Below are 13,939 nucleotides of genomic sequence, written 5' to 3'. Positions count from 1 at the left end.
GGATGTGGCCATACACAGGGCCTTCCTCTATACCCTTTCTGTACACAGCCATCATAAACCTCTTTCAACAAGCCTTTCCTATTTTTGTTCCTTCTTTCCATCAATTACCTAGAACTCAGTATTGCACAACTAAGAGAGTGGCTTGAAACAAAAGCTTGGAGAATGTGACTGAAACTGATTCCAGTGGTAGAGAGGCAGTGAACAAGCATTACCTTGTAGGTTCCCCAGGCAGCCTGGACAATAGGGGCACCTAAAGGCACACTGAAAAGCCTTCACATCATCACAGCTGAGTCTCATATCCCTCAAGTTTGCCAATTTTGGAAAACAGAGAAAAATGCACTGGCCAGAAACTAGAAGAGCAGCTGCTCCAATTAGCGGGGAAATGCCATTTGTGTTAACTGGCTCCTCCTCTTGGCCTTAAATCCCCAAAATTGTTGACTGAGGTTTTCCCGGGCTCCTTTGTATGCTCCACCTCCTTGTGACCTTAGGGATTCTCTGCCACTGTCCTAACCCCTTTCCTGCCTTGCAACAATGACCAGTCTGTCCCTAGCTGTTTGGAAAATTCCCAGAGTCTGTAAGCCTCTGTTCTGGTAACCTTGACCAGGTTGTCACCAGTATCTCTGGTCCACCAGTGCGGTGTTGACTCAAGGGAGCAGCACCTCTCCAGATTGCTGAAGGGAGGGAGGGAAATCATGAGGGAACTGCCCCAGGGACACAAGGATTCATTCTTAAGAGTTCCCACATCTTGATTAAAATGAACAGTACAGGAAATAGACTGCAAGCACATCCAGGTGATTAAATAATTAACACCAGGCCAAAAAAAAAAGCAAGAGGGGAGCTAGGATGCAAACTGTATTACTGGGCCTCAATGAACACTGAAATGGATTCCCTTGTAACCCCACCCTCTGACCTTGGACAATATGGTATCCAATGCCAAATGAAAACTTAAGAGATGGTGGGGGAAGGAGGAACGGGTGGTCAACGACTCCAGTAAAAACCACTGGGAGTGCAGAGTATATGTCAAAGAATTTCAGCATTACAATGAACTTTAAAGATCAGATTTATTTGGAGAAAACAAAAAACCCACAACCCAAAGGATGGGATTTTACATCAAGACATCTCCCAGGTAATAAGTCTACAGATTACAAATCATTTTCATAGAAGATATTTTTGTACAAATTTTACATGTATTCAGGAGCGGGACATTAATCCCCATTTCTATTTTAATAGGGGAGACAAGGCAGGGGAGAGGGAAAAACAGTTTTGGATATAACTATTTGGAAGGAGAGTAGACATGAAGAGGGCAAACCCTAGCTTTTCATTATCTACAATCAATGGTTTTTCCTTTTTTTTTTAAAAAAAAAAAAACAACCTTTTAATGTTCAACACTCTTTAAAAGCCCACTTCTTAGCTACTGGCCAATCCACACCAATTATTTAAATTCACTTGGTACACACCTTTGTCAACTGGGTAAATTATATTATGCCCACTGCTGCAGCACGCATAAACCAACACCCCTGCATGGCTGAACAGGGCCTAATCTAGGACTGATGGGAGACGGGCTTGCAAACCAAGATCAAGGTGTCGTTTCTCCGCTAATACTGTCTACCAAGCCGATCCCTACAAAAATGCACATACAAGCAGGCAAGTTTAGCTACTGTGTTGCAAGAGAAACCAGGACCTTGTTAAATAGTTCTCTCCATTACCATTTATTCTCTCAAGGGAAGCTTTAAAAATAATAATAATAAAGAAAAACAACACATTGGTCTGGCTACCTCATGAATCCAATAAGCATTGGTGTAGCATTTCAGTGGAGAAGGAAACTTGGGGGGAAAAACCCATCAAGGTAGTAAAAAAGGCTCCCAATTTAACTGTCCCTGTCCCTATTTATCCACCATCCAAGATCATCCATTATTCTAGAGCACTCTGATCTATAAAAGGGGTCAAAGCATCAGGAGCAGGCAAGGAGTGAGAACCAAAAGACATCAAGAAACCGATTTGCTTGAGAAAAGCAGCGATTCTTCCTTTCACAACTCTCCATGGCTGAGAGAGAAAATGCCCAAGACATCATCTATGTGACTTAAGAGACTGCTTTTTGGGAGGTTAAGAGTAGCACGAAGAACTTAAGATGACGACAAGAGTCTTAAGTTTTTAGTTTCAAGGTTTCAACAGAATGTGGATATATTCAAACTTTCAAAAAGGACAGTGTTTAGGAAGGGTAAAACTAGGACACAGAAAACACTGGGAATTACCACGACCCCCAAGTGCTTCCGGCTCCAGGAAATAACCATTCGTGTGTTTGATGTAGGTCACACAATTTTCCCCTATTACCTGGTGCAAAATGACTCATCACTTCCCAAAAGCTTCTTTTCAAACCACGATTTTCCCATTTATTTTGGTCCAATGCAGTCCTATTCTTTATGGCCTATAGTCTCACTCCCAACTACCCCCCTGGGGGGTTAAAAAAAAAATTCCCCCTAGGCTGGCCCCCAAAACTCAGAATTAAATAAGAGGAGGGGCTGGCAGCCTCCTGGAGACTAAAACAACTTGAGGCTAAATCTACCTTTCCAAGAGTGGAAAATTTATTCAGATAATGTTTTGAGAATTCATATATGCCACAATAGGATAAAAACTAAAAGGTAGAAATCTCACAATTTTCCTTCTACCTCCCTCCCCTACTGCCCAACCAGGTTCCAGACGTTATATCACTGTCATTACCATTTCTGCTAAATGGAGGCCCCTAGGCACCTAATCACACTGGCAACTGTGTGGTGACATAACGCACCACAACTCTTCCTCTAAAAAGCTGTAGTCCCTTTCTCTCTGGCTATATTGGCGATTCTCCAGTTACTTCAATACTTTAAAGGCTGCAGCAGCATGCAAAATAATTTCATTTTTTGTTTTTAAAAAAAGGTAAGAAAGGTCTTCAGGAGATGGTGAGTTTTATTTTGTCTTGTCTGGATAGAGGTTTTGATTTGCTCTCGAATGTTCCAGGGTGGAGAGAAACTAGGAGAAAGCACAGGATGTAGAGGTCTATTCGGCATAATCTTCTCCCTCGTTTTCATCTTCACCATCAACAGAGAGAGCAGCATACTTGCTTGCAGAACTGAACTTCTGTAACACAACGAGAGTGACAGGATAATGAAGGCCTTGAATTATCACATCAAAACCCAAGACACAGAATACTGATCCTTTGGCAATGGGGAATGATAGTCAGATGACACCCACTTGCTTGGTCATCAGCATTGTCCACTGGAGAGGAGCTAGGGAAGAGGGTCAGAGGCACATGTGATCTTACTGTAGTCCCATACCACCTCTACACCTTGCAGAAGGGATGAGAACAAAGGAAGGCAGAAACCAGGAAAAAGCTAAACTTCTTGTGCTATTTCAGATAAAGACCAATGTCTTATTTCCAAACACTTCGTTGTATTCCAAATGGAAAGGAGTCCAACGGCAAAAAGTATTCTAAGAAAAATACTTTTCTTAGAAGTATTGAAGGGAGTGTTGAAGGGAGCAGCCTTCAACACTTACTGAAGCTGGATTTTCCTCAGGTTTCTTTGGCTCAGGTGCAGATCTGGAGTCTTGATCCTTTTTGCCATCTTTCCTGCAGAGACGTAAGCATAAAACCACATCTTTAGGAAAGGATACAAATACGTGCATGCATGCAGTTTCAAGGCACTGAACAGGCATCTCTAGTCAACAGTCCTTGTTGTCTGGATGATGTATTACTTCTAGATTTTCAGAATCTTAACTGCGTTGGCTGACTTTAGTTTGCTCACAATGAGAGATCTGACAGTGCTTTGAGAACCAAGAACTTAATTTCTTAATTACACAAACATGTGGATCAGAGGAAAGATGATAATGAAAAGAGAACAAGCATACCTATCGGACTCCTTCCAGTGGTCTTTGTTCCCTCCGTCTCCTGGTCCACGGCTAGAGTTCCCAGTTTGGCCTTTTGGGACATTCATCCCATCTACTTTATTTTCATCTGCTTGAGCAGTAATGTAAACAAATTAAGGCAAGTAAAATTATCAATGTCCATCTCCTAAGATTTCCCTTAAGCTGAAGAAAACTGTGCCCACATGTACTGAGGGAAACTAACCTCACCCCAACCCAGCCTTCCTTCCTGAAGCCCTTCTTTCCACATCCTCTATAGCACACAAAAATACAAAAACCAAACAAAATCCACTAAAAAGTTCCATGTAGGGATGTGCCATCATGAAAAGCAAGCTGGAAATAAAGACTATGACGCTCTGTAGTGACCTTGGCCTTGCTGATGGTGACATTTCTAATCTGGACTGAAAGTGTTAATTTCCTTCCAACTTTTTTCTCCTCCTGTCAAAGAAATGTTCTACCAGGAAAGGGCAGGGTTTCATATTTTCTCCAAAGAGGCCATTCCTCCCCTCTACTGGCAAGAAAAGGTAGATAACCCAATAATTCTTTTTTTTTATTTTTATTTTATTTTTTGAGACGGAGTCTTGCTCTGTCGCCCAGGCTGGAGTGCAGTGGGGCCATCTCAGCTCACTGCAACCTCCGTCTCCCGGGTTCAGGCAATTCTCCTGCCTCAGCCTCTCCCCAGTAGCTGGGATTACAGGCATGTGCCACCACACCCGGCTACTCTTTTTGTATTTTTAGTAGAGACGGGGTTTTGCCATGTTGGCCAGGCTGGTCTCGAACTCCTGACCTGTGATCTGCTTACCTCGGCCTCCCAGAGTGCTGGGATTACAGGTGTGAGCCACCGTGCCCGGCCAACCCAAGAACTCTTAACACAGTATCAGGTGCAAGACACACTGCTCTTCAAAATCTAATTTTGGAGGCCTTTTTATTTAGGCTTCTAGGTGAAAAACCTATTTCCCATACTATGAGCTCACCTTTCCTTGCTGGTCCTTCCTCAGATGGTTGAGCTGGAGCTACTTTTCCCCCACCACTAGAAGGAAAACAGGTAATCACATTCATCAGTTGTTTCAGGAAGAAAACAGCCAAGAAACTTATAATCATGCTCCAAATGCAGTAGGTAAGCTTTACAGAAAACAAAATCATACTCAACGTTATGGAACATTAAAATACGGGAAAGAAAGCAATGAAAGCAGTAATTTGAACACTGAATGCCATATGCTTTCTAATCATCACATCATGCAGGATTAGTATTGCTATTTTCTTTTCTTTTGGAGTCTTAACTCTGTCGCCCAAGCTGGAGTGCAATGGCACATCTTGGCTCATTGCAACCTCCACCTCCTGGGCTCAAGCCTCTGACTTATATTTGCAGATTTGTGCGGCACTAGTACTCCCATCATAGCTGATTTCAAGCTACCAAAGTGATGTCAACTGTCTATCAAAACTCCAGAAAATGGAACAACTAGGTCTTATGAGCCAATTCCAGCACACTAAGAGACTAAAGCCAGCATAACTTATAAGGCGCTATACAATGCTGGCATCCTGTAGGGCATCTTCTGTCATTACATCACAGTATTTTAGAATCTGCACAGCTAACCAACTACTGTTTCCAAGCTGACTCACCTTGTAGGGGATTGCTGCTCTGTGTCTGAGCTCTGAGATCGAGCTGGAGGATTAGAACTTCGCTTCACCCAAGCATTCTCCTTTGGTGGAGGGGCTGGCATTACCTTTAGGGGCTGATCAGGTTTGGGAGGTTTAGAAGTTGGAGAGTGACAATCTTCCTCCTTATTGAGTGTTTCATTTTCTAGAGACTTCTCACTCTCTCTCCTTCGTGCATCTGTGAAGCCAGAGTGAAAAGATCAAATTATCAGGCTGCAGATGCTCATGCATCTACCAGGATCTCAATAGTGTGGAAAATGGTTCACATCCAAGTTTTGGCTCCCAAAGATGGATTTATCCCTAAACCAGTGGTTTACAAGTATTTCCAAAACAATGTCTTACTGATGCACAGAGAAATAGGAAAAATAATGACCATATATACAACTTAAGGGACACCCAGCCATCTGACCTTTTTAGGAATGAATATCCTTGACAGCCTTTCTGTATTCTCAATGTTAAAGTGTCTTGACCTGGAGAATATATATATGTGAAGAGGACCTATGATGAAACCCGAAACTCTAGTAACCACTGCTCAACTTCAACTTAAAACTCAACACACATGGACTATGATGCAATCACATTTATGAAAAACAGCCTACTGGCTGGGTGCAGTGGCTCACGCCTGTAATCTTAGGACACTGGGAGGCTGTGGGGGTGGGGGGAATTGTTTCAGCCTAGGAGTTTCAGACTAGCCTGGACAACATGGTGAAACCCTAGCTCTACAAAATATAGAAAAATTAGCTGAGTGTGGCATTGCCTGTAGTCCCAGCTACTAGGGATGATGAGGTGAGCTGTGATCGTATCGCTGCACTCCAGCCTGGCTGACAGAGTGAGACCCCATCTCAAAAAACAAAACAACAACCTACACGTGTGTTTTTTTAAAAAGGTAATACGTGTCTTCTCAAAACAATGAGCCTCCTTTGGGAGGCTGAGGCAGGGTTGCTTGAAGCCAGGAGTTTGAGACCAGCCTGGGGACTGTAGTGAGACGCCATCTCTAAAAAAAAATTTTTTTAATTTAGCCATATATGGTTGCATGCACCCGTCGTAACAGCTACTTGGGATATCGGGGCAAGAGGATTGCTTGAGGCCAGGAGTTGGAGGCTGCAGTGAGCTATGATCGCACCACTGCACTCCAGCCTGGGTGAGAATGAAACCCTGTCTTAAAAATAAAAAACTAGGCTGGGAGCAGTGGCTCATGCCCGTAATCCCAGCACTTTAGGAGGCCAGGGAGGGCAGAGCATGAGGCCAAGAGATGGAGACAATCCTGGCCAACATGGCGAAACCCCATCTTTACTAAAAATACAAAAAATTAGCTGGGCATGGCGGTGCTCACCTGTAATCCTAGCTACTCAGGAGGCTGAGGCAGGAGAACTGCTTGAACCAGGGAGCCGGAGGTTGCAGTAAGCCAAAATTGTGCCACTGCACTCCAGCCTGGTGACAGAGCAAAACTCCGTCTCAATAAACAAATAAATAAATAAAAGAAATGCAAGTACAAATCAATTTAGAGGTGGGAGGAAAGACCTTAAAAAACATCACAGTGGCTGGCACTTTATGAGGCTGAGAGCAGCCTGGGCAACATGGGGAAACCATCTCTACAAAAATTTGACTGGGTATAGGCCAGGCACAGTGACTCACACCTGTAATCCCAGCACTTTGGGAGGCCGAGGCAGGCAGATCATGAGGTCAGGAGATCGAGACCATTCTAGCTAACACGGTGAAACTCCGTCTCTACTAAAAACACAAAAAATTAGCTGTACGTGGTGGCGGGCGCCTGTAGTCCCAGCTACTTGGGAGGCTGAGGCAGGAGAATGGCATGAATCCGGGAGGCAGAGCTTGCAATGGGCCGAGATCGTGCCACTGCACTCCAGCCTGGGAGACAGAGCGAGACTCCATCTCAAAAATAAATAAATAAATAAATAAATAAATAAAATTTAGCTCGGTGTAGTGGTGCATGCCTACAGTCCCAGCTACTAGGGAGGCTGAGGTGGGAGGATCACTTGAGTCCAGGAGGTGAGGCTGCAGTGAGCCATCATAATGCCACTGCACTCCAGCCTGTGTGACAGAGTAAGACCCTATCTCAAAACAAAACAAAACAAAAACACATCATGGTAAGGGAAGGGAGGTATTACAATTGAACCATTTAGGTTTCTAAAACACTAAAAGTGCTTGATCAACCAGTAATAACACTGCTTGAGAACACTGCTCTGGTGATAACCTCAAAAAAGGTTGGTCTTGGGACAGCTCATATGAAACTCCAAGCCTTTGACTGTTCTGAATAAACAACATTCTAAGATGTCAAGACATAAAATGAAAATACACCAAAAAAAAAAAAAAAAAGGACATAAAATGAAGGGACAAACCTAACAGTCAAGTATCCGGTTCAGTGGTAGATTATTAAGCAGATCATCTAGGTCTACTCTGGTACCCATTCCTCAAATTCTTTGGAGCAGAAGACATGAAACTCCAATTGGCCCATGCAACTCATATAAAGAGTTCATGACTGAATTTAAATACTGCAAAGTCTCTGCATAATTTGGTTATGGATAGTTTATGGAAAACGGCAATAACACAATACCCACCCTGGTCTGACTTACTTCTGCCAGATGTGGCGGAGGTCCCAGTCTGTGATGACTCACTTCCTGTCCTTGACCGTTCCCGTTCCTGAGTTTCTTCACTTCGCCAGCTTGGGTGTCTGTACGAGAGATTTCACAAAATACACATTATGCCTGGCTCAATGAAGGCCACCTTAGACCCATGCTGACCTCTCAAGAACCATCATTTATTAATATTCTACCACACTTGCTTCATCTATAGGTGTATGTGCATATAAATGTATCTTTTCCTCAAACTATTTGAAAGCTAGACAGTAAGACACACTTTGGCCCTAATTACTTCAGCAAGAATCAACTAATACAGTTAAGAACACTATCCTACATAATCTACAATACTGCCCTTCTTTACTATTAACACAGTTCTACAAGCCATTCACTACCAAGCCTAGTTTTTCAGGGCAATTACTTATTATAGGAGGTCTCTAACCTTTTAGATGCAATACCAGCTTTTTTTTTTTTTTTTTTTTTTTTGAGACGGAGTCTCACTCTGTCACCCAGGCTGGAGTGCTGTGGCCAGATCTCAGCTCACTGCAAGCTCCGCCTCCTGGGTTCACGCCATTCTCCTGCCTCAGCCTCCCAGGTACCTGGGACTACAGGCGCCGCCACGTCGCCCGGCTAGTTTTTTGTAGTTTTTAGTAGAGACGGGGTCTCACCGTGTTAGCCAGGATGGTCTCGATCTCCTGATCTCCTGACCTCGTGATCTGCCCGTCTCGGCCTCCCAAAGTGCTGGGATTACAGGCTTGAGCCACCACGCCCAGCCATTACCAGCTTTTAACAGTAAACACTTTTGTGATGGACAGGAAACAACTCTTCATTGTGTAAAACTGTCCCTAACACTGCATACTAACACCCCCAGCCACGCCCACTAAATGCTCATCAGTGACAACCAGTGATATGATAACAACACAAATTTCCCAAATGCCCCTGGGAATGTAATGCCCCCATTAAGAACCACTGGATTCCCAGATGGGATATCTATCAAGGAGACAACCTACCTCTCCCGAGGCCGTCGTTCTAGTTTTGGCTCATCCAGCTGACGCTGCAACTTCTCTTGTTCCTTCTGTAGCCGTTCTTCTACTTCTCTTTCTCTAGCAGCTGTGTCAACGGGCTTTGCCCCTCCAAAGATAGAAGCAGCTCGACTGGACTGGGAGGTACTAGCAGAGGAATCATCTTCCTTAGGAGTACTCCGAGGCTTTAGATTCAGTTTGGGTCTTTGAGGGGGACCTAAGTTAAATGAAACTTTAAGTAATAGTTTTCCAAATTGTCAGAAGCTGATGGCTGAAAGCCAGATTCCCAGATATGACTCCTATGAAATGCTATATGAGATTCAAGTTAGTGGCCTAACCAATCCGCAGAAAGCAAATAGGACATCATTAGAAAATAGGTAGCTTAGGCCGGGTGCGGTGGCTCACGCCTGTAATCCTAGCACTTTGGGAGGCCGAGGCGGGTGGATCATGAGGTCAGGAGATCGAGACCATCGTGGCTAACAAGGTGAAACCCCGTCTCTACTAAAAATACAAAAAATTAGCCAGGCGCGGTGGCGGACACCTGTAGTCCCAGCTACTCAGGAGGCTGAGGCAGGAGAATGGCGTGAACCCGGGAGGCAGAGTTTGCAGTGAGCTGAGATTGCGCCACTGCACTCCAGCCTGGGCAATAGAGACTCTGTCTCTCAAAAAAAAAAAAAAAAAAAAAAAAAATGCTAGCTTAGGCCGGGTGTGGTGGCTCACACCTGTAATCCTGACACTTTGGGAGGCCGAGGCAGGCAGATCACCTGGGGTCGGGAGTTCGAAACCAACCTGACCAACATGGAGAAACCCCATCTCTACTAAAAATAAAAAATTAGCCTGGCATGGTGGTGCATGCCTGTAATCCCAGCTACTCAGGAGGCTGAGGCAGGAGAATCACTTGAACCTGGGAGGCAGAGGTTGCAATGAACTGAGATAGCACCACTGCACTCCAGCCCTCCAGGCTGGGCAACAAAAGCAAAACTCCTCAATCAATCAATCAATCAATCAATCAATCAATAACCAAGTTCTGGCCGGGCGCAATGGCTCATGCCTGTAAACCCAGCACTTTGGGAGGCCGAGGCGGGCAGATCACCTGAGGTTGGGAGTTCAAAAACAGCCTGACCAATATGGAGAAACCCAGTCTCTAATAAGAATAGAAAATTAGCCAGGAGTGGTGGCACATGCCTGTAATCCCAGCTACTCGGGAAGCTGAGGCAAAAGAATCACCTGAACCCAGGAGGCGGAGGTTGCAGTGAGCCGAGATCGGTGCCACTGCACTCTAGACTGGGCGACAAAAGCCAAACTCCATCTCAAAAAACAAAACAAACAAAAACCAATCAACTTCAATTACTCTTGTACCATATCCATGATGTAGTTCAAGACCACAGGAAAGACTAAAAATGGTAAATATTTAAAGTGATAAATTAATAATCTATTAAGATTTCTTTTATATGTGAAAAAATTTTTGACCATCATTAAACTACTGGATGAAAGTATCTTGCTTCAAAATCTGTGTGTTAAGAACTAATACAATATGATATGGAAGACTCTAGTTCTTTTTTTTTTTTTTTTTTGAGATAGTCTTGCTCTGTCACCCAGGCTGGAGCGCAGAGGTGTGATCTCAACTCACTGCAACCTCTGCCTCCCTGATTTCCCTGTGTCAGCCACCAGAGTAGCTGGGAGTACAGGCACGTGGCACCACGCCCAGCTAAATTTTGTACGTTTAGTAGAGATGGGGTTTCATCAAGTTGGCCAGGCTGGTCTTGAACTCCTGACCTCAAGTGATCCGCTTGCCTCGGCTTCCCAAAGTGCTGTTACAGGTGTAAGCCACCACGCCCAGCCAGGAAGACTCTAAATCTTATACCCTTGTCTCTGTGTATAATATAAATTTGGCAGGTGGTTCATGGGGCAAAGCACGTAACACTGAACAAATAAACTCTTAAGGCAGCCTGATTTCTTCCTTGATTCAAGTTGTCAGAATACTTTCAAGAGAAACCTAAGTGTTTCAAGGAAGTTAAATTTCTAAAAATCATTGTTTGTCCTAAATATTTTGGATATACAAAAGATACAGAGAATATAAAGAAAGCCTATGTATACAATCACCTGACTTAAGTAATGTAACCTTAACAAAGAGGTAAAACCTCCTGATGACATGACCAGCTGCACTCTGTCCTCTAAATAACCACAAATGGTGACTTTATGCCCACACTTGACTTTATACTTTTACTACGTATGCACACAGTACCTGTAGATAGAGGGTACTGTTTAACAAGATCTAAATTTTCTACGAGGGCTTCAAGTCAACAGTTTATATATGTTCCTAGGCGTATTTTAAATCTGTATTATAGCCCTGTCACTTTTGTAAGATAAAACGAGGGCTCAGAAAAAGTAGCTCACTTCAGATATTTAAGATATTAATAAAAGAATACAGCCGGGCACAGTGGCTCATGCCTGTAACCCCAGCACTTTGGGAGGCCGAGGGCAAGTGGATCACTTGAACTTGGAAGTTTAAAACCAGCCTGGGCAACATGGAGAAACCCCATCTCTATAAAAAATATCAAAATTAGCCAGGCATATGGCATGCACCTATAGTCCCAGCTACTGGGGAGGATGAGGTAGGAGGATCACTTGAGCTCAGAAGGCTGAGGCTACAGTTAGCCATGATTATGTCACTGCACTTCTAGCCTAGGCAACAGAGTGAGATCCTGTCTCAAGAAGGAAAAAAAAAAAGTAAATGGTGGGCAAACAGTGAAGGCCCGTGTATGTCAGAGGTATAGAGAAAGGGCTATCTTCCAGGTCCCGGGGAAACTAGAAAGGTCTAAACAGAGGAGAATAAGGTAATTAGATCTTATGCCAGAAAGACAACTGACAACTGGGGCCAATGTGAAGAACGGAGCAAGAAAGGGAACTCTGTTAGGAGGCAATGGCCAGTAATGTGGGTGCAGCAATGAGGCTTCAACAAAGGTAGCAGCAGCGACTAGAGACAAGAGGGCAGATCTTAGAGGGAATTGGGGGTAAGAGAAAAAAAAAAATCAGGTATGCAGCTTTTGGTGGGGAGGTAAGGGACAGTGTGAGAGAGGAAAAGGTCAGAAGTCAAGGAGAACATGAAGCTCACATCTGAGCCTCCACTTTTCTAACTTGTAATTTTACCTATACCACATAGAAGTCTTAGGATTAAACAATACTTGTACAAGCACTCGGCTCACAGATGGAACAGAGTAAACAGTTAATAAATGTTAGTTATTATTTTTAGGCTTCTTGCTTGAGGAAATAGCTTTTAAGAATGTAGTTTTTTGGCCAGGCGCAGTGGCGCACACCTGTAATCCCAGCACTTTGGGGAGGCCAAGGCAGGCGGATCACGAGGTCAAGAGATCGAGACCATCCTGGCCAACACGGTGAAACCCCATCTCTACTAAAAATACAAAAACTAGCCGGGCATGGTGGCACGCCCAGCTACTCGGGAAGCTGAGGCATGAGAATCACCTGAACCCGGGAGGCAGAGGTTGCAGTGAGCCGAGATTGCGCCACTGCACTCTAGCCTCGGCAAGAGAGAGGCCCCGTCTCAAAAAAAAAAAAATAGTTTTTTAAAACCTTTTTTATTATTTATTACATAGGGTCTCACTATGTTGCCCAAGCTGAAATGAGACCTTGGCTCACTGCAGCCTTGACATCCCAGGCTCAAGCAACCCTCCCACCTCAGCCTCCTAAGACACTGGGACTACAGGCACATGCTACCACACTCAGCTAACTTTTATATTTTTTGCAGAGATGGGGTCTCACTATATTGCCAGGGCTTGTCTTGAACTCCTGGGCTCAAGTGATCCTCCTGCCTTGGCATCCCAAAGTGCTGGAATCACAAATGCAAGCACCACGCTGGCCTAAGTTTTTTTTTTTTTTAAACAAACATTGAATTATTATTATTATTATTATTTTGAGGAAGGAGTAAAGACTTCACCATTTTTTGAGGGAGGGGGAAAGACTTCACCGCAATAGAATTGCCATATGGCTCTGAATAATTTTGTCGTCTCACTGTGTTTTATTAGTTGTCCAGATCGATTTTACTTTCTTGGGGAATCACAGGAGATGATGGATATAAAGCCATTGGCACAAAGTTTAGGACTAATACAAAGATGTTAAAGATAGAAAAAATTCAGCCGGGCACGGTGGCTCACACCTGTCATCCCAACACTTTGGGAGGCCGAGGCAGGTGGATCATGAGGTCAAGGGATCGAGACCATACTGGCCAACATAGTGAAACCCCATCTCTACTAGTGACGGTGAAACCCCGTGCGCCTGTAGCCCCAGCTACTCAGGAGGCTGAGGCAAAAGAACTGGTTGAACCTAGGAGGCAGAGGTTGCAGTGAGCTGAGATTGTGCCACTGCACTCCAGCCTGGCAACAAACAGAGTAAGACTCTGTCTCAAAAAAAAAAAAAAAAAAAGGGCCGGGCGCGGTGGCTCAAGCCTGTAATCCCAGCACTTTGGGAGGCTGAGACGGGCGGATCACGAGGTCAGGAGATCGAGACCATCCTGGCTAACATGGTGACACCCCGTCTCTACTAAAAAATACAAAAAACTAGCTGGGCGAGGTGGCAGGCGCCTGTAGTCCCAGCTACTCGGGAGGCTGAGGCAGAATGGCATAAACCTGGGAGGCGGAGCTTGCAGTGAGCCGAGATCCGGCCACTGCACTCCAGCCTGGGCGACAGAGCCAGACTCCGTCGCAAAAAAAAAAAAAGGATAGAAAAAATTCTAGGACACATGCCATAACC

At 44.3% G+C, this 13,939-nt stretch overlaps 1 protein-coding gene across 4 annotated transcripts in view; it reads right to left on the bottom strand.

The window, feature by feature from the left end:
* Nucleotides 1–1,042: 1,042 nt before the first annotated feature.
* Nucleotides 1,043–13,939, bottom strand: part of EIF4B (eukaryotic translation initiation factor 4B) — a 37,600-nt gene continuing 24,703 nt past the window's right edge. Inside the window, exons 9-15 of one of the 4 annotated variants that reach the window (XM_023211022.1) lie at nt 9,161–9,389; nt 8,133–8,245; nt 5,518–5,731; nt 4,872–4,927; nt 3,883–3,991; nt 3,532–3,604; nt 1,043–3,114 (exon numbers count right to left, since the gene is read on the bottom strand). In XM_023211022.1, the coding sequence (XP_023066790.1) occupies nt 3,034–3,114; nt 3,532–3,604; nt 3,883–3,991; nt 4,872–4,927; nt 5,518–5,731; nt 8,133–8,245; nt 9,161–9,389 (875 nt within the window). In that variant the 3' untranslated portion in view covers nt 1,043–3,033. The remainder of the gene's footprint in view (nt 3,115–3,531; nt 3,605–3,882; nt 3,992–4,871; nt 4,928–5,517; nt 5,732–8,132; nt 8,246–9,160; nt 9,390–13,939) is intronic. The other 3 variants (XM_023211023.1, XM_023211024.1, XM_023211025.1) reach the window with 3 other exon arrangements.

The sequence above is a fragment of the Piliocolobus tephrosceles genome, chromosome 10, assembly GCF_002776525.5.
Source record: "Piliocolobus tephrosceles isolate RC106 chromosome 10, ASM277652v3, whole genome shotgun sequence".
Lineage (NCBI taxonomy): Eukaryota > Metazoa > Chordata > Mammalia > Primates > Cercopithecidae > Piliocolobus > Piliocolobus tephrosceles.
Note: the sequence above shows the minus strand (reverse complement) of the source record. Positions and strands in the feature narration are given on the sequence as shown.